Source organism: Seriola dumerili, unplaced genomic scaffold (genome assembly GCF_002260705.1).
Source record: "Seriola dumerili isolate Sdu_G_001 unplaced genomic scaffold, Sdu_1.0 BDQW01000138.1, whole genome shotgun sequence".
NCBI classification, from domain to species: domain Eukaryota; kingdom Metazoa; phylum Chordata; class Actinopteri; order Carangiformes; family Carangidae; genus Seriola; species Seriola dumerili.
This window is the reverse complement of record NW_019174393.1, coordinates 19,424,420-19,448,536: the sequence shown is the minus strand read 5'-3', so window position 1 is coordinate 19,448,536 and position 24,117 is coordinate 19,424,420. Positions and strand designations below refer to the sequence as shown.

The 24,117-nt window shown below is 41.1% G+C and overlaps 1 protein-coding gene across 1 annotated transcript in view; it reads left to right on the top strand.

Annotated features, from left to right (window-relative positions):
* Positions 1-24,117, top strand: part of LOC111224624 (protein bicaudal D homolog 1-like) — a 49,441-nt gene continuing 25,324 nt past the window's right edge. Inside the window, exon 1 of the mRNA XM_022749174.1 lies at positions 1-219. Coding sequence (XP_022604895.1) covers positions 1-219 — 219 coding nt within the window. The remainder of the gene's footprint in view (positions 220-24,117) is intronic.

Below are 24,117 nucleotides of genomic sequence, written 5' to 3'. Positions count from 1 at the left end.
ATGGCTGCCGGTGGAGCAGGATGCGGGGACACGGTGGAGCAGTACCGGGGCGAGGTGGAGCGCCTGACCCGGGAGCTGGCGGAGGCCAACCGCGAGAAGATTCGGGCGGCGGAGTGCGGGCTGGTGGTTCTGGAGGAGAACCAGAGCCTGAAGCAGCAGTACGCCGACCTGGAGGCCGAGCAGGAGGCGCTGAGGCTGGAGCTGGAGCAGCTGCAGGAGGTGGGCTCAGCAGGGGTATGGCTCGTTACTCGAAAAAGTAAAGCATTGTTATGACTCATAAGAAGTAATAAGGCCTGATGTCGTTACTGATGGCGTGGATGAACGATTTGTTACTATATAGTCTTCTGTTACATTTGCACCACTATCACCTCACTAATAAGTGAAGATAATGTGTTTATATAGCCTACATGTATATGGATTCATATTGTTTACCACACGGCTCTGTGCGCTGTAATTCAACCCACTGGCTACCTGTATTTAGCCTACACCTGTACAGCTAAGAACAGAGAGGCCCAGCTCATAATAGTGAGACACGTAGAGCCAGTATAGTCTATAACGTTTTAAAAGTAGAATATATGATATAATTAACTTATACTAATTCTCTGGAAGTCCATTCTCTTCAGGAAAAGTTTTATAATGCTTATCTTTATGTTTAATATTTGTTTTTGCTCTGCTGTGATGTAATTGTGTTCTTTAGTAGGCCTATTTTTTTTTTAATGTTTTTTAAGTAGGGGAGAGCAGGGCAGACTGTCTGTATCTTTTGAGCCAGTACCAAAGCTTAATACAAACTATTAAATGGTATAGGTGTTATCTCTGCAACACAAACAGAGCATGTATGTGGTTAAGTCTCACACACAAGGAGTGAAATGCTACAATTCACCTCATAGTCCAAGTTAGCTGTAACACTGGGGTGAAATGTAACATCATGACAACGATTATGACAAAAACTTGACATTGAAAACTTTTATTCAACACTTAAAGGTCTTTTTTTAACATAATTGGTGTGTGTGTGTGTGTGTGTGTCCGCCTATGTGTATTGTTGTTACAACTAACCCAGACTCTTGTAGTCATGAACCAGCTTAATTTGCAGTTTACAGCTAAAACATTAGCACTGACAACTAGCATGAAAAATATCTAGAGACTCAAAATAAACATGACATAAGTTTGAAGAGTTGAACTACAAATCAGGCACCTNTGTGTGTGTGTGTCCGCCTATGTGTATTGTTGTTACAACTAACCCAGACTCTTGTAGCCATGAACTAGCTTAACATTAGCACTGACAACTAGCATGAAAAATATCTAGACTCAAAATAAACATGACATAAGTTTGAAGAGTTGAACTACAAATCAGGCAGCTGCTATTACAAAAACAAATGAAGTAAAAAAATAAACTTTCTTACCTCACAGGCTGCTAATTCCTCATATTTGGAATAAGGACTAAATTGAACATGTATAACATGAGTAAATCAGGTGATTTGTAACTTGTACCTGATTGGAGAAATTGTAAGTGTTACAACTGACCCATGTTACAACCATCCCTGGTCTCCCCTACATAAATACCTGGTACAAAATAGCTTATAATATTCAGGTGTCCCTTGAAAATGAGTAGGATAGGCTACTTAGATAAGAATACCATGCAGGTTATCCCACTAAGTTCAATAAGATGACAGTCATTGTAACTGATGTCATTGATTGTGCGATACCAATGAATGAAAACTTCATTCATTATCTTGGCTTCCACAACTTCCAACAACTTTGACAGGTGCCTGAAAGTTAATATCAGACACCGACCAGACTTGAAGAATTGACATATATTAAATAAGTGGATGTTGCATGGTGCATATTTCGTCACATTGCACAAACTAACTGACACACGGCAAATCTGGAGCCAGGTTGTATTTCAGCACAGAATATAGGCTACTAGCTGGTTTTTGGGGCTGTCGGCAAAATTTAGTGGCATGTGTAGTCTGGGCATAGTACAGCCTGTAGCTCATTTTTGCCCTCAGCCTCCATTTTTGGTTCAACTAGCCATGCAGTCAACTTTCGCAACTTTCTAATTTATTTTTCTGGCCATTTTGGGACAGCAAAATAATCTCCATACACAACACTAACAAATCACCATATAAAGTTGTTATGGTGAACAGGTTAGCTATGACTTGCCATTCATTTGGAGTCATTTTTCTGGACATCCAGTAATTGTAAGTCTTTGGCTGCTCCACTGTCTTCACCAGCTAGTTTCTAACTACTATCTGTATATCTGCTGTTTGCTACTGACCTTGGTAGTGTAGCTTCCAGGTAGTGTAGTCTTTTCGCAGAACAGCTGCCTGCTTGGAGCCACAGCACCAAAACATTTGAGCTAAAAGGGGCTAAATAGCTTTATAGAGAGGAAACTGCAGAATTGGAGACAGTTCTCTGTGGAAATGTTTTACATTACACATAGTAATTTCATCAATTGTTTATATAAAAATATTGATTAATGTAACATTAAGTACAAGCCATGTCACCAGAGGAACATGAAATCACAACACATACTGTTGATGTTGCTATGCGTATGATATCAGAATAGCAGGAACCATTAGGGCATGCAATCAGCTCTTAATTGTGTGTGAGAGTATTTGAAGCTGTGAGCTATAGTTTATGAGTCAGAGCAGTATTTGCCAGAGCACTCTGGCAGTAGAGACACTTTAGAATGTTGCCTCTGCTGTGTTAGGCTGTGTTCATAACCAAACCCACACCATGAGATCATTCACATATATTTAGCCTAATTAGAACAATATCTGATTGTGGTGTTCATGTAATTCTGCATAGTGTTCTGTTCCACCTCTGGCCTCAGGGGGTGATTTACCTCCACTGAGTCTGATAATCAATCTCAGCTAATGAGACAGCTAATGCATGACTTATGATGAACTCATTTTTCTGATCGATCAATCAACAGAAAGCAGCATTTCCCAACATGTAGAGTCATGTATGTCAACACTAATTCACTAGTTTGTTAGCTGTAATACAGACTGGAGTTTGACTCTGAAGCTGACTGTGCAGTTACATCCTGAAGGTCACTGTGTGTGTGTGTGTGTGTGTGTTGTGTGTGTGTGTGTGTGTGTGTGAGTGTGTGTGTGTGTGTGTGTGTGTGTGTGTGTGTGTGTGTGTGTGTGTGTGTGTATGTGTGTGTGTGTGTGTGTGTGTGTGTGTGTGTGTGTGTGTGTGTGTGTGTGTGTGTGTGTGTGGCTATGAGGAAGCAAGCAGCAGTACCAGTTCATACACATGATCTGTCAACAGTTTTTAAATGATGGATATGCTATTGACAGCAGCGGTCTGTGGGAGTAAATACCAACCAGAGTAGCTACTGCTGCACTGTTGGGAGCTGGAGCTCAGCTGGAACAGCTGGGGGTATAGTTATTGATATCTTGTAATTCTGGTTTATTATAACCCGGGTCTTATTTGTATAGTTTTGGCCTTTATTTCTATCACTAATAATAACTTTGCGCTTAAGTTAACAGCTAAGATCTGGGAACATGGTTAATACCAATTTTTCAGGTGTACTTTCTTTCAGTTTTGCCGCCAAATTAAATAGTTTCAGTCTGAGAAGTTGGCTTGTTTAGTGCTGCAGTAATGATTATTTTTAACTTTGATTAATCTGTGGATTATTTCTTGATTATGCAAGCAATAAAAAAATGGAAAATTGGGAAAATTGTCCATCTCAATCTCTAAGAGCTTGAAGTGGGGTCTTTAAACTGTTTGTTTTGTTTGACCAGCGGAACTAAAAACCAAAGATATTCACTTTACAGTGACATAAAACAGAAAGCAGCAAACCCCAACACTCTCACTTGAATGTTACTGATCAACATTACATACCACTTAATGAACCAGTTAATGAAAACCCTCGTATTTTCCATTAAAACTAACATTTAAACTAGTCAGGTGTTTTTTAGAAGCAGTCTCTTTCATCTTTATGGGAGGTGAGGATTTTATTTATTCATATCCCCTCACCAGATACTCAAATTCAGTCTATTGATTTAAACCAACTGGGAAGCACCATGAAGTTACATTTACATTTACATTTACATTTACTCATTTATCAGACACTTTTAAGAGACTTACAAGTGAGGAACATCAGTAAAGCGTCAGTGCAGTAGCAGACCTTGGTGTAAGTAAATTCTACATCTATTTAATAAGTGAAGGAGATCAGGTAAAGAAGTGTAGTGAGAGAGGTAGACATGTAATGGTATTAGAGGTGTTAGGAGAGGAGGTAATCTCTGAAGAGATGAGTCTTCAACAGATTCTTGAAGATAGGGAGGGACGTTTCTGCTCTGATAGACTTTGGTAGCTTGTTCCACCATCGAGGAACAACAGACCAGAACAGTCTGGACTGAGACTATCTTGTGTGCAGGGATGGTGATACCAGACCACATTCCTTGGAGGAACACAGGTGGCTGAGAAGGAGCACAAGGCTGAATGATTGAGCTCAATTAGATGGAGCTGACCCAGAAGTCTCTCTGAAGGCAGCATTAGTGACTGAATCAGATTCGGGTGGCCATGGGTAGACAGTGTAGATTGATGAGTAAAGGACCAGATGGGCTGCCGCATTCTGAACCATCTGCAAGGGTTTCACAAAGGGAGGCCTGTCAGAAGGACATTGCAGTTATAGATAGATAACCATGGCCTGGACCAAGAACTGATTTTGAGCCTGATTTTTCTGATGTCGTATAGAGCAAAGCAGCACGACCAGGAAATGGATTCAACATGGTCAGAGAAGGAGAGCTGGTCATCAAACATGTCACTCAGGTTTTTTGTGACCTTAGTTGGTGTGAGAGATGAAGAGGCGAATTTAGTATTGATATCATGATGAAGAGACTGATTGGCAAGGATTACCAGGAGTTCAGTCTTAGAGAGGTTTTGTTGAAGGCGTTCCTTCATCCATGTGGATATGTCTGAAAAACAGGCCAAGATCCGCTCATAGACAGTGGGGTTGTCTTGTGAATACGTCAGGTAGAGTCGGGTGTTGTCTGCATAGCATTGATATGAGACATCATGCGAGTGCATAATTGGACCCAAAGAGGTGGTGTATTGCAAAGAGGAGGGGTCCTAGTAATAATCCTTGGGGCACTCCTGTGGGGAGGGGATGGGATAAGAATGTTTGTCCTTGCCACGACACACTGAAGGAGCACCCAGAACACGACGTTCTGATCATAATAGTAACATCCTCTAATGTGTGTCTCGTGTCTAGTTTTAAAAATATCATTTGATTGTTTACCTCACTCTGGTTACTGGTTTGGCAAGTTAAACCACTGTGGATGCTGTTTTTTGCCTCACATTCCTCATCATGTAACTCATGACTGAGGCAACCTCAGTTTAATACAAGGGGACATTTTGAGGAAAACACAGTAAACATTTTGCTTTCAGAAGATCCCTTTCACCCTTGATCATTTTCACCATTCCTGTAAACTCTGTCCCACAGGCTGCCTCCATCAGTACACACACTGTCTTCTGCTGGTCTCCATTCCAGCCCTGCTAACTCAATACGTCTCATTTCAGCTCATTGAACCACTATTGATTCCCTCTGTCACGAGACGTGCTGTTGGGGGAAAATGGTTTCGCTGATGTGAGAGAGCTAAATTAGCTTATTATTAGCTTCTCTGAAAAACAAATGCCACTGAGCTTCAGCTACAAAAGACTTGTGAGCTGAATGACACCTTGGTGTAGTGAGCCAACACTGTTGTAAGGAGATTATACTGCTTTTCCACCTGTCATATCATCCTGAACTTAGATTGACTTGGACAAAATGCTAAATGACATTACACAAGGAAAGCTGTGGAAAGCTGAAACATTCCTGTGTGTCCACACCGCCATCTTTGTTTTGATAGACATAATCTGCACAGCAGCTTGTTTAGAGGACACACTCCCACTGAGAGCCAAACTGAAGCCTCTTTAAAAACTGTCAATATTACACAATATTACATTATTGATTTTTCTTTATGAGTGATGCAGGCAACAGTGGACAAAAGTCTTTTTCCTGTTTGTCTGATGGATTAACATTACATGCAGTAGGAACTGTTAAAATTGCTAAAACGCAAATCCTTATTCCTTTAAACCAGTGTTTTAATTGCAGTTGTACTGCAATTAAAGGGGAAATTAAAGCCGGTATGTCTGTCTAAAAACAGCACAGAAAATGTCCTTGTTTAAATGAATTCAAAATGTCAAATAAAGAAATAAAACTGAAAATGGAAGACTGGATTTTAGAAAACCCACAGAATTCACTTCTAGCTGCAGGGCAAATCACACATAGGCTACAGGCTACAGATAGGAGGGGTTGCATGGACTGTTTAGCATGAGCCTTTTAAGGTGTTAGCCTCATAACATAGCCAACATAACACAAAGAATAGCTGAGTCTCATGGGAATGCCATTAGTTCTTCAGGGGTTTTGACATAAAACAAAATGTTGGACAAATTAAAATTTTGACCTTGGGATGGTGCTAGATAACAATATAACTGATTACCAATTGATTGATACATTTCAGTGTAGATTAACCATCGCTGCCATCTCTGGAGCCATCATAGCTAAAGTGCATGTCGGTACAATGGACAACTGCATATAAGCCTTGTTCCCTCTAACCATATCTTATACATTAAAGTTCTGACTGTGAACATGGGATGTGCAGTAGTCATATAAGATTGTGCTATCTAACACATACTGTGCAGCGCTGCTCTAATTAAAACGCTGATTTAAACAACTGAAGTTGTTAAAGTTAAAGTGTTTCAGAAGCAGTTGTTTCAGCAACTCGGATTTGCACTTGAAATGAAAATAGGTGACCAAAACTAATCAACACATCAGCTCTCCCTGTTAGGGCCTGGCTCGGGGCCACTGAGTGCAGATCTAAAGTTATATAAAGAGTTTATTTTATAAATGATTCACTGTAGCATACTTTCAACACTGAAGCACGTGGTCGTCAGAAACATTACTATTTCATGGACATGCAAGCAACGCAAGCACGATTCACAGTATTATTTACTGTCTGTATTCTGTCATTCACTGTGAAATTTTTGCCTTTTTCTTATTAGTGTGTATGAGACTCTGTTTACGATCTTCCACTCTGATAGAGAGTAGTGATTGCAGTTAAGCAGAGGGTTTGCAGTATATGGCTTATTTAGATATGTTACTGCTTTTTTTCCTAAACTTCCATCATGTTGTCTTTGCTCTCTACTGTCATCAGAAAGTTCAAGGGAAACACAAGTAGCTCAGTCTGACAGTCACAGCTCCTGCAGTCCCCACATGGTTTCTCCATTGCCCCATATATTTTTAAGGAGGTGCACATCAGCAGTGGTGTAACTAGTGAAGTCCAACATCCTCTCATTCTCTGTGGGTTCACATGGCTCACATTACACATTATCACAGGATCCATTGTTGAAGTAAAAATTTGGATTAGTGTAACTTATCATTATAGGATTTGACAATGACAGCAACTGCTAGTAATAGTATAAACTAGAATTACCTCCTCGTGGTTGTCTGCCTCTGCCAGTCAGACTAGTTTCAGGTTACATCCAGTAAAAATATGAACCATTTGTGAGAAATTTTGTCATAATTGCTGTGAGTCTTGAGTAATGGCTTAAAAGTGTTTTGTGAGGTCACATTGACCTTGACCTTTGACCACCAAAATCCAATCAGATTGTGCTTCAGTCCAAGTGAATGTTTGTGCCAAATTTGAAGAAGTTCTGTCAAGGTAACGAGATATCATGTCCATGAGAATTGGACGGATGGACGAACGGCCAGAAAACAATGTGTCTTCTTCTCTGGTTGTCTGGTTGTGCGGAGGAATGAAAATACACTTTGGCAGCTAAGAATGCTGAGAATGAATGGGATGAAAGCAACACATAAGACTCCACAAATTTTTATCAAGACATAAAATTTAATCACATTTTTTGACCAAAAAATAAACAAATAAAGTTTTACTATTGCTGCATAGCTAATGTTAGCATTATCAGCTGTTTACTTACCAGTCAGGAAGAAACATGGTCATTGTTCACATAAATCTTAAAACATAAACTGCTGTAGCTATGTGAGTAGACAGAGTCATAAAAAAACATTTAGTTACAGTAAAGTCTGACAAAAGTGTAAAACAGCCAATTCAAATTATAATGTTTGAATTTACAGACTAGTTGATTTAATATAGAAAACAACACTTACTGTCTTGTAGACTTTGTGGTCACTCAGACAGTTTGAGAAACACTAAATTCGAAACAATGTTTTAACAAATTTACTCGTGGACCATGAGGGGTCATCTGTGGACCACTCTATGAGAAAGGCTCGTGTAACATCCGCCAACGTAATAACAGCCCACAAACGTAATAAACCACAAATGTAATACAAATCTGCAGCTTTTAATGTAATAAATTTCCCTCAAATGTAATAGCAGTTGCCTACTACAAACGTAATACGTAATTGTCAGGGTCTCGGCTATCGACCTGTCCATGCGCTGTCCGTGGTGCTGAACTGGAAGGCTACTGAAATTCAGATGAACCTGCTGCAGGGAAATCCTCATTACAAGAGGCGTTTTGCTTATGCAAAAAAATAAAATAAATCTATTTAAACAAGATATTTACGTGCCTCAAAACAATTCTGTGAACTGACAAGGAATGATAAAGCTGTGTGTGTGTTTGAGAGAGAGAGAATGACAGAAAGTGGAAGAGAAGGTTAGACTTGTTAATGCACAGCCTATATTGCACGCAATGTTTCTGGAAATTATTTATAACTTACCCAGAGCGCTGCTTTGACACGTTTTGACCTGCTCTGCCCAAACCCGTGATATTTTATAATGAGCTGACTTGAACCTATTGGCATTTTCATTTTACATTTGTGGGAAGTTATTACAATTTTGAAAACTGAAGATTTTCAGCTTCCCACAAATATAATAAATCTCTGCAAATGTAATAGCTAATACTGCAAATGTAATAGTACATTTGCAGAAAATTTTGTATTACGTTTGTAGTAGGCAACTGCTATTATGTTTGTGGGAAATTTATTACGTTTGTGGGATTATTACATTAAAGGTGCAGATTTGTATTACGTTTGTGGTTTATTAAGTTTGTGGGCTATTATTACGTTGGCGGGTGTTGTTACATAAAAGTTAGGTAACTTATTTATACACAGCCTGTTATTGTAGATGAATTTAATCCATAAATTTCATTCCTAACTTCTTTCCCTCCAAGAATGTCTAACATCGACTAAAATTACTGGCAGAGACAGAGCATTACTAAAATGTAAAATGCTGCTTATTTATGCAACAGGTCAAGAGGGAGCTATATGTCAGAGTATTAGGGGGGAAAAATGTTAGATGTCATTCAAAAAATAAAGTTATAACTTTGAGAATAAAATCATGATATTACAAAAAAAAGACATAATATGAGAATAAAGTGGTTGCATGTTGTTTTAGAGAGGAAATATCAGAAGCTTTAAAATGAGGAACGTAGAGCATCCTATGAAGTTCTACTTTAGCAGAGGTTTCACAAATGATCTTTTGGCTCATCATCATCATCATCATCATCATCATCATCATCATCATCATCATCATCAGGACATTGAAAAGATTGTGAAGAAACTGAGTCTATTCTATTGTTAGACAGACAAACAGCACCTGCCAGAAGCAGCTCAGGCTGACATTGACTGTCCTTTCACATGCTTGATTGGTTGATGTAATATTCCTAAAATTTTTTTTTTTTTCTCTCAAAATTTTACATTTTTTTTCTTATACTGTTACGACTTTATTCTTGTAATATTACGACTTTATTCTCAAAATTCTTTTTTTCCTCAATGTGGCTTTTGTGGTTGTAGTTTTACCAATCAGGAGCGACACTCAGCTTGTAGGAGTAGTATTGAGGTAATTTGTCCGTTTTTCCATTTCTCGTGTTATTGTTTAATTAATTGATGAAAATTGTTAGATTTCATCAGTTTTCATTTTAAAGATTCTTTGTTGATGAAAGGTCAATTAACATTTTACATCATAGTTTTCGCTCATGAAATGAACACTTGAAGTTGGGAGAGCTGTGTCGTCACAGTCAATTGAGTGATTGGCTATGTTCTTGTCTTTCCAGAAAAATCCATTGAAGAATATCAGATTGTACACAAACAGACAGTTGTCTCACTTTATTTGCAAGAGTTTTAAGAAGAGAGAAAAAAAGACGTTTTTTTGTTAAGCAATATGGAGGTCATATGTTTTCACTCTCAGCCTTCATGCATTTAGTTGTTGTCATGTGCATTAGCTAATTAGGTGACATGGACTTCCTGGTTTAATGTGATAATTGCAGGCGTTGCAGCAGGAGGAAACCTCAGACAGCTCCACCATGGGGCTGTAAAGAGCCACAGCTCGCTGCTAATTAGCTCAACAGGAGTCCATCACATTGATTTGTACTGTGGCTTCATCTCCACTCTGTGCTGGCTGTAATCGGGCTCAGTGCCAGCTCAAGTGAGCTACAATGGTGATGCAGTGTAAAATGGATTCAAGTATCTTGGTATGTTTTTACCTAATCAGACCAACATGGAAACCGGATTATTTTCAAATGTTTTAGTGCAGCTGATATTTCCTAGATAACCATAATATGTAGCAAATGCTCTCAGTACTGTTTTATCATGGTAGGGTTATTTATTAAAACCATTTTTCAATTACAATAACTGTAGTTATGAATAAAGCTAATGTACATGAGCTGGACTATACTGATATTTTTTTTTATCATACAAGGACCTGCCATATCAATACAGCCTGACTGCTTTGAAATGTCAAATCTTCAGTACACACTAAAGAGTTTCTATGTCTAATACATAGAAACATCTAATATGTCTATTACAGGAATCCCTTTTTTTTTTTTTGTCAATGTATATTTATTGAACTTTTTTTTTTTTTTTTGATTTACACAGAAAACAAACCCTCAAAGCAGGACATAATACATGGAAAGAAAAAGAGAGAAAACAAAAAAACAACAACAACAACAACAAAACAAACAATCAAACAACAACAAAAAAAAGTCCACAGTGGTTATCCAGAAAGACAAATGTAAAACATCTTATTCAGAGTCAGAATGCATAGTTAGCTGTTCTACATGGGAAATAAAAGGACGCCATGTCAAATTAAACTTGGTCACAGATCCATTCAGTGTATATCTATTTTTTTCAATTTTTAAAAAAAACATAACATCACAGATCCATCTGCCAAAAGAAGGGGAGCGGTCACTTTTCCAATTTAAAAGAATAAGCCGACGTGCCAGAAGGGAGGGGTAGGCTATACAGTTCAATTGCGGCTTTCTGAGGGAAATATCATTTATTGATACACCAAAGAGTCCAATGAAGGGGCATGGGTGAATGGTAGCTGCACAAACTGCTGAATAAACTTCAAAAGTTGAAGACCAGAATGCCGTTAGGCTAGGACATGACCAAAACATGTGGTAGAGAGTGGCAGGTGCTTGTTTACACCTATCACAAATGGGATTAACATCAGGAAAGATTTTTGACAGTTTAACCTTGGACATATGGAGCCTATGTACAATCTTAAATTGAATGAGCCTATGCCTTGCACAGATGGAGGAAGATTGAATTGAATTGAATTGAAGTATGTCGGACCATTGTTCTCCAGTTATACTGTATTTGTACCCATATCTTTTTCCCAGTGATCCTTTATTATCGATAATGAGGAACCCTCCATTTCAAATATTATAGTGTACAGCCGTCATACTGTACCTTTCACCTCAGGTGGAGTTTCAAGAATAGAATCAAGTGGTGACTTTGGTGGTATTGAGGGAAACCGAGCAAAATGATTCTTTATGAAATGTCTGACTTATAAATATCTGAAAAAATTATGTGCAGGTAAAGAGAATTTTTCTCTGACCTGATCGAAAGACATGAAAATGCCATCCCTGTATAGCATCTTAATATTCAGAACCCCATTCTTCTGCCACAGACTAAATGCATCATCTAGAAGAGAGGCCGGAAACAAGTGGTTGGCTGTGACAGGGGAATAAACTGACATGGAGGCTAGCCCATAATGTTTTCGGAACTGAGACCAGATTTTCAGGGAACGGCATGCTATTGGATTCTGACAGGCCTGAGGTGAAGGTAGGGGAATAGAGGAGCACAAAAGAGCTGAGAGTGAGACAGGACGACAGGAGCTAGACTCAATTTGTAACCAGCCTGGAAGGTCTTTGGAGGATGTGTCCCATCGCCAATACAATAGGCTTTTTATGTTGGCAGCCCAATAATAAATTTGAAAATTTGGTAAGGCCATCCCACCATCTATTTTAGGTCTTTGCAAAAACAATTTCCTGATCCTAGGTGCCTTATTGTTCCAAATAAAATATGAAATAAGACTATCAAGCTTAGTAAAAAATGTTTTGTAAGGAAACAGGGAATGTACTGAAACAAAAATAGAAACTTTGGAAGGATATTCATTTTGATTCTGCTGATTCGCCCGGCTAAAGATAAAGGCAGTGTAGACCAGCGGGTGAGATCCTGCTGGGTACTCTCAACAAGCGGAGTGAAGTTGGCCTTAAAAAGTTGAGAATGAAACTTTGTGATGCAAACACCAAGATAATTAAACTTATTATTTGTCAATTTGAAAGGCAGAGAGTTAAGTGGGAGCTGACAGGCAACCTTAGTGATGGGCAAGAGCTTGCTCTTGCCAAGATTCAGTTTGTACCCTGAAAAACTACCAAAAACTTTAAGGATATTAAGGATATGTGGAATAGATGTGAGAGGGTCTGATACATACAAGAGGACATCGTCTGCATAGAAAGACATTTTGTGTTCCTGGTTGTCTCTGAAGATCCCTTTGATATCAGTACACTGTCTCATAGTAGCCGCTAAAGGCTCCATTACCAGGGCAAAAAGTAACGGGGACAGGGGTCAGCCCTGTCTGGTCCCATGTTGGAGGGGAAAATATGGTGAATAAGTGTCATTGGTTCAGACAGAAGCCAAAGGGGAAGTATATAACAATTTCACCCAGGAAATAAAGGTATCCCCACACTGAGAGGAAGATGATGTGTAAAGTATATTGAATACACGCCTGATATTGAAGAATAAATGTCTGTTTTTCATGAATCCAGTTTGATCAGATGAGATAATGGTAGGCAAGACCGATTCGAGACGGAGAGCGAGCATCTTAGCCAGTATCTTCACATCAACATTAAGAAGGCTAATTGGGTGGTAGGAAGAACAGCTACGAGGATCTTTGCCTTTTTTTAGAAGAAGAGATATAGATGCCTGGTGCAGTGGTTGTGGGAGACACTGGGAGTGCCGTCTGGGCCTGGACATTTCCCACTTTGATTAATTTCCTGCAAAGAAATGCGTTTTGGATTTAGTGACGATGCGAGTGGAAGATCTATCTAAAAGGGGATTAATTACATAATTACAGTCACTTGCTAATATGAGCTGATGAGTATCTAGGTATGGAATAGTTGACAGAAAATTATTCGTAAATTTAGAGTCATCCCAGTTAGTTGCGTAGACACAGGCTAATGTTACAGGCAGACCATAAAGTTTGCCCACCACAATAAGGACTCTGGCGAAGACCAAGAATGAAATAAAATACAACCATGGGACCAAACAGAAACAAAAACAAAATCTTCAAAAGACACACAAAAAAAACAAACAAAAAAAAAACCACCTGGGCCTCTCTCCTTCACGGGGTTTTGGTGCCAGTGAACGATGACCGCGGTCCAGACGTGCAGTGTCCTCTAAGTCCAATATCTCCTTCAACACATCGGCGCAGAACTGTCGTGGGTTTTTCCCTTCCTTGCCCTCCTCTATTCCAATTAGATGGATATTCTGGCGATGGCTACGACCCTCCAAGTTCAAGCACTTCTCTGTCAAGTTGCACACTTTTGATTGCAGACGCTTCACTATAGTTTCAAGAGTCACCACTGTTGAGGTCCACTCGGTGGTAGCTTGTTCGAGGTCATCGATGCGCTTAGCACACTGTGCGTTAGCGGACTGTAGAGAGCTGACAGTCGTGTGCAACTCTTGACGAATGGAGACTATTTCTTGTCAGAGGGCAGCCGTCTGAGAATCCATTTTCGTGCCTAACAGTTCAATCGCCATCATAATCTTATCAACAGAGTCCGGAGAAAACGACATTGCAACAGCATCAGTGGGAGAGCTAGCCACTTTCTTGCTAGCAGCTGAATTAGCAGCTTTTGCGTGGCTACTGCTAGACATGTTTTAAACAAGAACAACTCCGTGTAGACGTAATATTTTTCCGCCCAACAAAACTGACTGACATTATATAACGTTGAGACAAAGTTCTGGTATATTTATCAGAATTAAGCACTCTTAAGAACACTTTATTATTAAACTTTTATTAAAAGTTGCATGCAGAGCTCCAGGACCTCACAGCCTCACATGTTGAACGCGATCTCACGCCCCCGGTATCACATTTTGAATGAACTTAAACTTGGTTACATGTACCAGAAACACAAAACAAATGTATCAGGCTTATCAGGCTTTGACTGAACACGTTATATTAATGCATAAGTTAACACCCCCACAGTCTATAGTTAACACAGGTTACCAGCCCGGCAGTGCCAGGTACCATTACAACACAAATGTTAATTTACTAGCTAATGCGAAATGGGATACTGATTTTGACTAAAGTGAAAAACAGGCTTTAAACAAAATGTACTTACAGGGAAAATTAAACAACCAAATGCTGAACAGGACATTTTTAGCCAAACAAAATGTTAACTTTGATGACCTGAAAACACACAACGAAAGGTCAAAGTTCACCCAAAAATAGGTTCACACTAATTGGCAGGTGGCTGTGTGTGATAGCGACTTATCAATCACAAGGTAGCCACGCCCTAAAGTATAGTCTGCTTTAATTGTCTTTTTCTCATAGACTTCTTTTTTGTACTTTTTGTAACCAATGGAGTCGCCCTCCTGCTGGCCATTAGAAAGAATACAGGTTAAAGGCACTTCCAACAGGCTTCAATTTCCAGACCTGGAGTTGACGTCCATTTCAACAACTCCTCCAACTTGAACAACCATCAGGAGGATATGACCAATAGGAGTGTCTCGTGAACTAGCACCTCTTAGGTTGTCATGGTTAGAATAATAAACACATGGACTGTATCGACAGCGGCGTACCTGCCTTTGTTGCTGTGGTTACTATAATAACAATCATGGCTTGGTTAGGTTTAGGAAAAGATTGTGATTTGGGATAAATGAATAACTTCCTCAACATTAGACGGTCTTTATTGTCATGGTTACAATATAAACTGCTAGTTTCACATGAACACCGCTCTCCTGTGTCATATTTATCCATCCACCACAACCTCCTCCTGACATGGACTTTGTCTCTCTTCATACAACGTCACCGCACTTTTTCCTTTGCTCCTGTCATCATGATTATGACCACTAAAGGTCGCAGAGCGACAAAACATAACTATTAGTCATAATAACCTGCTGCACAAAAAAAACTATAGACTTGTTTTTTACTGCAGGACAGTCTTGTCCATTTTCATATACAGTCTGTCACATCCATAGGCTTCCATTCATGGCGTCCACTGTGGCTGTTTTTTTAATCTCTGGCTACAATGAGAGTTCATGGTCACAGAGGTCAGTGGGGTTCCACATCAGAGTGGCAGTGGGAGGGAATGTGTTAGTGGAGCTGTGATAGAAAATGCAGAGAGTGCTTCAGTGCAGCTGTTGGGGCTAAAAACAGAACAGGACGGAGTGCCCCCCCCCCCCAGGACGCTCTGTTATTCCTCAGTGATGTCACACAACTAAAGGTGACACCTCCCTCCATGACTTGTTGTTACCAGACATTGACTCCAAGTGAGTTCTCTACCTCCCTCTCTAACCAGGGTTCAGGATGTAGTGAGTTTATGGATCTGTTTCTCTGTTAGGGAAGAAGAAACAATGATGGCAGAAAAAACGAGTCTTTGGAAATTAATTGTGAGTCAAGATGAAGTCTTGATGTGATGAAAAACTGTTGAACGTGTCACAGAGGTTTGATTCAACTTGATGGTCTGTCTTGATGCTGTAGTTTGTAGTTGTGTTTGGATTGTGTCATGTAAGTCCTCCAACTCCTGCATTCTATGGTCTCTAACCCCGTGCTCTCTGGTAGATCTGGATATGACAGCCACAAGCTCAGAAGCACTTAACAGCAGACCGGATGTCTGAAAGATGCATGTCTGTGTCTGCATGTGCACGCACACACAAACACAGAGAGGAGAGGACGTGCTGAATTATTCATTCAAGTATGAGGTCATGATGATTTCATGAGGATTCCTGAACACAGCACTCTGGTCTGTGAGTTTAGGTTTTTAAAATGGGGGAGAAGCATGACACACATGAGGAGCTAGATTTTGTAGACCACCAGTGATTTGGTGGCGGGTTGGTGACTTCTCTGCCACCATCAGATGATGTCACACATGAAAGGTCTGAACACCTCCAAGACCAAGGAGATTGTCATCAATTTTCAGGGGTCTAGGCTCACCCTTCAGCCAGTCAACATTAGAGGGAAGGACATTGAGGTGGTGCACACTTATAAATACCTAGGTGTGCACCTGGACAGTAAACTTGGACTGGTCCCTGAACACGATGCTATCTACCTGAAGGGGCAGAGCTGGCTCTTTTTCATCAGGAAGCTCAGGTCCTTTGATGTCTGCAGTGAAATGCTGCACATGTTTTATCACTCGGTGGTAGACAGTTTCCTTTTATGCTGCAGTCTGCCGGGGGAGCAGCATGTCCGACATGAACACAAAGAGACTGGACAAGCTGATCAAAAAGGCTGGGTCTGTGTGTGGCAGGAGTCTGGACTGTTGTGGAAAGATGCATGCAATGTAAGATGGAGGCCTTCTTGGACAATACCAACCATCCTCTCCACAACATTCTGGCAGGGCAGAGAAGCAGCTACAGCAGCAAATGTCTCATCTCACTGCACTGCAGAACAGAGAGGTTCAGGAGATCCTTTGTTTCCACTGCTCTCAGGCTATACATCACCTCAGCCAAAGGAGGTGGACTAATCTAATTATTATTGTTTATTTATTATTATCTGTTATTATTATTATCAACAATGAGCTAATGGACACAGGAATTTGCCCTACGGGATAAATAAAGTCTATCTATCTATCTATCTATCTATCTATCTGTCTATCTATCTATCTATCTATCTATCTATCTATCTATCTATCTATGGCTGTATATAAAGATGGATGTAGCCTCCATGATGTCACACATGTTTATGAAGTCCAGACTACAACACCACCCGAGAGTTTTCAAAATAAAACTGGTACCTGTGGCAGGAGGAACCTGGCGCTATTATCGTACCTACGGCTATGAAAACTTCAAGCAAGAAGATACCCCCAGAGTCAGTGAGAGTGGGGGTGGAATATTACTCTTCAACAGACAACATGGCAACCGACCCTGGAACAAAGCAGACAACAAGAATAATGGCCAGCACCTTACCGGAAACTACAACTCCAGATCCAGGAATCAAGCTCCAGATTTGCAGCTGCAGCTGGTCTCAAGTAACATCCTCTGCAGGCCTGAGAATACAGGAAAAGATGTTTGAAGGTAGTGGAACAGGGACCTCACATTGACCACTACTTCTTACGAAGCAAGTCGAGTCAGTCAAGTGAAGTTCAGCAGCAGGAGGAAACCACAGTTGGCAGTACAGCAATACCCCTGTCCCAGAGAGAGAGGTGGAGTCAAACAAAGCAGAGACCAATGAGCCCAGTTTACCACAGCCTGCAATTGAGACTAAGACCCAGGGGCGAAAGCCACTAATCAAGTGGCCTAAATCCTGTGTAAAGAGTGAGTGGGTCAACAAAGACCTCAGCAATCCTCTGGACCTTCTGGGCCAACTAAAGGGAACTGCTGTGAAGAAGCTGGACAGAATGGGAGAACTCATCTACAACTATGGAGCTGAGTGCCTCGGAGTTGCAGAAAAAAGGAAGAAACCACCTCTCATCCCAACCAAATCCAGAAGACAGCAGGAGATAGAGCGGCTGATCATAGAAGGCAGCTGAAGTAACAGTGGAGGAAAGCAGCAGAATAAGAGAAGGAGGGAATAACATGCTACAAGCAGAGATCAAGAACCGACTTTCATCCTTAAGGAGAGCAGAGAACCTGAGAAAGAGGTGCAGAAAGAAGGATGGGACCAGATTGAACTTCTTGAATGACCCCTTCAGGTTTGTCTGTTCTCAAAGGAGAAAAGCGGAAAACTTGCAACATCAAGGGAAGATCTCGAGGCTCACCTAAAAGAAGTCCACATGGACAGCCGATGGTGTGAGCAGTTCACCCCCCCCCCCACCTGGCATGCCACCATTACCTTCTCCTGAACATTAACTAGACATCATCCCTCCCAAGTGGAGTGAGGTGGTAGCAGCTGTATGTCAGGCAAGAGCCGCATCCTCCCCTGGGCCCAACGCAGTACCGTACAGGTTTTACAAGAATGCACCAGATGTACTACGGTTCCTGTGGAGATTGATAAAGGTGGTGTGGCAGAAACAGGCAATACCAACAGCCTGGAGAAGGGCAGGGGGTATTCTAATCCCAAAGGAAAAAGACTCTGCTAACATCAACCAGTTTCGCCACATTAGCCTCCTGAATGTTGAAGGAAAGGTTTTCTTCAGTGTCCTGGCTCATAGGCTGACAGGCTACTTAGAGAAGAACAACTACATCGACACTTCTGTGCAGAAGGCAGGGATCGGCTTCTCTGGGTGTTTGGAGCATGTAAGCATGATCTGGCACCAAATCCAAGCTGCCAAAAAGTATGGAAGAGATCTGCACTTGGATCTCGCCAACGCCTTTGGCTGGATGCGCAATCTCCCCATTAGCCTTCATCATGGACATGGAGGTCATCATCCGAGCCTCACATTGGGTGGTAGGAGGAGAGCAGCTCAAACCTGGTCTGCGACTCCCTCCTATCAGGGCATATGTGGATGATTTGACCACACTTACCACAACCAAGGCCTGCACTAGGCGACTCCTGAAGAAGCTGCAAGAGAACATTGAGCTTGCCCGATTCAAGATGAAGCCAAGCAAGTCCAGGAGCATATCAGTCATCAAAGGGAAGCTGTCCAAGTAAAGTTTTTACACCGAACCCATACCAACAGTGGCAGAGAAACTAATCAAAAGTCTTGGATGCTGATATTATGCAACCCTCAGGGACACAGACCAAGTGGACCGGATTAGGCAGGACACCATCAGTGGCCTAGAGACCATTGACAAGTCCTTGGTACCTGGCAGTTTGAAGCTCTGGTGCCTTCAGTTCGGTCTCCTCCCCCGACTTATGTTGCCCATGACCATCTATGAGATCCCACTCTCTATGCCTGACAAACTGGAAAGGCTGGTCAGCTCATTTGCCAAAATATGGCTTGTCTTTCCCGGGTGCATTACCAACACAGCACTGTATGAAAAAGGTAGTCTGGAATTACCAGTGTCCAGTCTTACAGAGTAGTAGTGCTCCAAAGTAAGGTTGGAAATGCCACTGACATAATCCATGATCCATATGTTGCCAGAACAGCTCCTACCGTGGCAACTGGAAGGAAGTTGTAGCTACTCAGCAGGCAAAGTCAGCCCTCAAGCATCAGGTCATTGTTGGTCACATACAGCAAGGGAGAGGAGGTCTTGGCCTTGGAGACAGTGCCATCCTGGCACAAAGCATCCCCATCGCAGTCTGGTGGTTGAAGAGGAATGCCGACAAGAGCAGGCAATGAAGTGTGCAAAAGTGGTCTCTCAAGCAAAGCAGGGCAATGCACGCAATGGGAGGAGGTTGAGAAGAGAAAGTTCTCTTGGAAAGAGCTGTGGGACATGGAAGTGCATCCAACCAGCTTCGTCATTCGAGCCACCTACGACGTCCTGCCATCTCCAATTAACCTCAACCAGTGGTACGGAGAAGACCCTATGTGCCAGCTCTGTCCATCTCCAGCCAGCCTGAAGCACTTCTGGTGGGCTCCAAGACAAGCTTTACGCGAGGCTGTTACACCTGGCGGCACAACCAGGTGCTGAAATGTCTTTCAGCTACCCTAGAGACCAGATAGACATCCATCAACGTCCTACCTTCCAAGCCACACATTGGCCAGGTTATCGGTGGATCTGAACCAGCAAGCTGAGACCACTACAACAAATCTCAGACCAGATCTCGTGCTTTGGTCCTCCTCTCTTTTGCACTGCCTTCATAGGGGAGTTAACTATGCCCTGGGAGGATGCCGTGGAGGAGGCCTAATGGAAAAGCCTCAAGTATGCCAAGCTGGCAGCTGATGCTTACCAACATGGCTGGAAAGTTAGGGTCTGTCCAGTGGAGGTCGGCTGCAGAGGTTTTGTGGGCAAGTCAACCACCAGGCTACTTAATGACATGGGAATTCGAGGACAAACCAAAAATTTGGCAAGCCATCAAAGCTCTCTCTAGTGCAGCTGAACAGGCTAGTTGTTGGCTCTGGATCAAGAGGGGAGACATCACTTGGACCCCAAAACAAAAGCTGCAGCAACAGCGTGAGTAGAGGGAGTTAAAGCAGAGGGGGGGCGCACCTGGGATGCCAGATGTTGCCCATGAGCCCTCTGGAGGTGTTGTGGGCCTGTCATCGAAACACCTATGAAGGAGGGTGCCCACCTGATGACCCCCATGAATTTTTAACCCCCTCTACACCCTGCCTAGATATCCACCATGGCACCCTCCTGATCTATTCCTAAAACGGAACATCTGGCACTGAAGCTGTCTTGTTTCAGTATCAGACCAATTTCCATACATTTTTATAGAAGTGTCGTTTGCAGAAGTCAGATCCACTGTCATTACTGTCACTGCTTGTATTGGTGATGTGGGTGTCTTAACGTAAGATCTATTGTTGACAGTCAGATTTTATGAATCCAGATGAGGATGTCAGATAAAATGATGAAAATAAGATCCAAATTGGAATAAACTGGAATTATCCATTAAAACTTAATAACCAGTGAGCCAAACACATTTCATACATAATGTATGTAATTTATGACATTCTGTGCAGAAGAAATGTGATGGAAGATCAGCCACATCGCTGAGCTCTGCTTAAAATGCTGTCATCTACATGGCATCAGTTTCAACATGTCTGGGTTAAACACACAGTCTTTAACTTCTGCCTCTAGGAATCTCTCACTCAACAATAACAAGGGATAGCATTGGGTGACGTTATGAAATAGTGTGGGATCATGGGAGTTGTTGTCTTCACCACCATTACCATAAGCTCCTCCGGGTTTGGATTCCTTCAGTGTCAGTGGTTCAGGAAATCAGACAGACCCGGTGATTATAACCATGAAAAACACTGAATAAAGTAGTTTCACATTTTAAATCAGTTTCAGTGACACTCGGAGACGTCAGGGAAGAGCTGGAGCTGAGATTGATGCTAACCTTTGTTTTGATTGTTTCTCCGATAACTTATGAACCAGATGTTCAGCAAGTTTTTACCTGCAGTTGAATTATCCACAGAGGTGTCCTCCTCTCCATAACAAACAAACCAGGGGATTAATACCAGTAGAAAACACCCGTAAAGCAGTTTCACTTTAAAAATTCAGCGACGCTCTTCAGTGGACACAGGACAGGACGTCTCCAGCAGCTGGGAGCTGAGCTCCTCGGCTTGTTTCTCTGATAACTTCAAATCCAGGCATCTGATGACTAAAATCCTTCATCTGGTTCACCAAGGTGTAAAAAGTGTATGTGGCTTGAAACTAGATAAAAGTCAATGTTGTGCTTCTGACAGAAAAACACTGACACATGATCATAGAGGATATGATGTCATTGACAGGTGACCAATGAAACATTACTGTGATTAAAATCACAGATTTTTCTGGTTTGGGAATATATATAGAACATAGGTCTAGTCATTTTTAGACATTTTAACGTGGAAAAGTTACAGATTATAGCTTTAAACCTGATGATTGTTGTGAACACAGTATTTGGTGTTATGCACAGCAGAGTGATGTATTTGGGTTTTCCAGCAGTATCAGAGGTTTATTTGAAATAACCGGACAGTTTGCACGAGCACTGGAAGCTGAGCACAAAGAGTTCTGCTGCAACAGATCATGTAAATCTAAAGCAAACATTGTCGTAAAGTGAACATCATGCAGCAGCTTCTTGAGTCCACATAGACTCGAGCCTCCATGAAATGAAACCCAGTAGCTAGGATCTCATATGATTTCCTCTCTCCATGTGTTTCCTTCCCTCCCTGCTACTGTCTTTGTCTTTGTCTCAGTAGCAGATTAAAGAGGACACTGTTCTCCCACGCCTGCAGGGTTTATGTGGATATTGATCCATGTGTCTTCGAGCTGTTCACACAGATAACAGCTAATGTGGAGCAAGAGATAGGACGGAGAGAGAGATCTTTTCCTACAAATGAAGGCTATAATTCTTTTTATTTCCTTCAGGGTCTCACTGAGAAATCAGATAACTCAGGCTTTAGTTTCATTATTTCTAAACAGAGGTACCACTGTGCACTATTTTCATGACACAACACCCAAATATCCAAGAAGTATATACGTGTTTTTGTTTCTGATGCATCGGCTCGTGAGCAAGTAGTTGTTGTGAATATCTCTACATATTCGGTTCTGAAAGAAACCACTCTAAATTAATGATTAAAGCTTTCTGACCGAATACATCACCCAAGTGTCCTATCATTTTTACCAAGGTCAGAGCTATAGTTCCTGTTTCAGTGCCGTATGGGGTAAGTCACGTTCCAGATCATAGAAAATACAGCAGATCTACCAAATGTCTGTTCATGCAGTCCAATAACAGATGTGGACACAGCTGATGTACTAGTTCATATATGTTTGTTGACATGTTCAGTCCATGCACACAGTCCACACCACCATAGACCCTGAGGTACAGGTGGAAAGTTCATGTGGACCCTTACTTGTCACCAGCAGATCTACATTGTGGATCTCCAGGTTTTTTTAAATTTGATTTGATATTGAGACCTTTTCACACGTGTGAAGTCAACAGAAGTTATTCCTTAGCAACTTCAGCAAAACAAGTTAGTCTGACTTAAGTGAAAAGTTGTGTTTACTCAAAAGAATTTAGGAAACTGATTGCCTTAGATCAGTGGTTCCCAACCTTTTTCAACTCATGGCCCACTTGAAAATCTCAAAAATGTTCCGACATCTGACCCTGTAACAATACGGAGGCCAAATAATGCTACCACATTCTCAGAGCACTTTTTATTTTAATAATAATGATCAAACATTTAGGATTAAATTGAAAGCAGGGGAAACTGAATTTTTTGTTTGATGGTGGACAGATCACTTGTCGATCTGTTTCTTGAATGTCCCTTTAATTCTTCTTGTTGCTGGCAACAACATAAAACTTCCTATCATTGACCATAGGCCCTGGTCATGACTATATCAAATTAGCATTTGATAATTAGGTCAATGAATTTTGGCAAAGCTCTCACCATGCATTACAGACTCCCTTGTAAATGGCATGGTGGTTTTAGCTAGCTTACTACTAGCTAACCTTAGCATTAGCCTGCCAGTTTTTAGTTTTAGTTTTAGTTATCACTATACACAGAAAAATGGCCTGCAAAAATTCAGTTTTGAATAAGGACATTGACAAATGTAAACACACTGATGTAGAATTACTATTTGTTTTATACCTCCTTCAGGCAAAAGGAGTACATTCCTCACATTACATGAGTTGCATCAGTGAGAAATGAGTAACCTACATTAATGTAATTTAAGGAAGCGAAGGTATTATCTATAGCTGTTTTCAGGAAGTCTATTTTAAAAGACAAACACAACTCTTAAAGCAAATGCATTATTGGTCCTTTTTCTTCATTTGGACTCTTGGGAGGATGATGTCATTAACTATGTGTGATTTATCAGTGATATTAAAGTAAAATAAACCCCCTGTGGTTTGAAATAATGTAAACCTGTAACTAACATCAGAAGCAGCTGATGGAAGTTCCTGTGTATAAACTGTGAAGTGCCTTCGGAAGACACAAGGTCAGAGGACGCCTGCTGTCTGCTGCTTCTTAAATCAGAATCCCTGCATGGAAGGAAACGCTCTAAATAATAATGTGTCTGTGTGTGTGTGTCCTGCATCTATTGCAGTATAATTGGCAGTAAATTGACCTTGATTTAGAATACTGGCAGCCAGGCTCTGTTTACTCAAC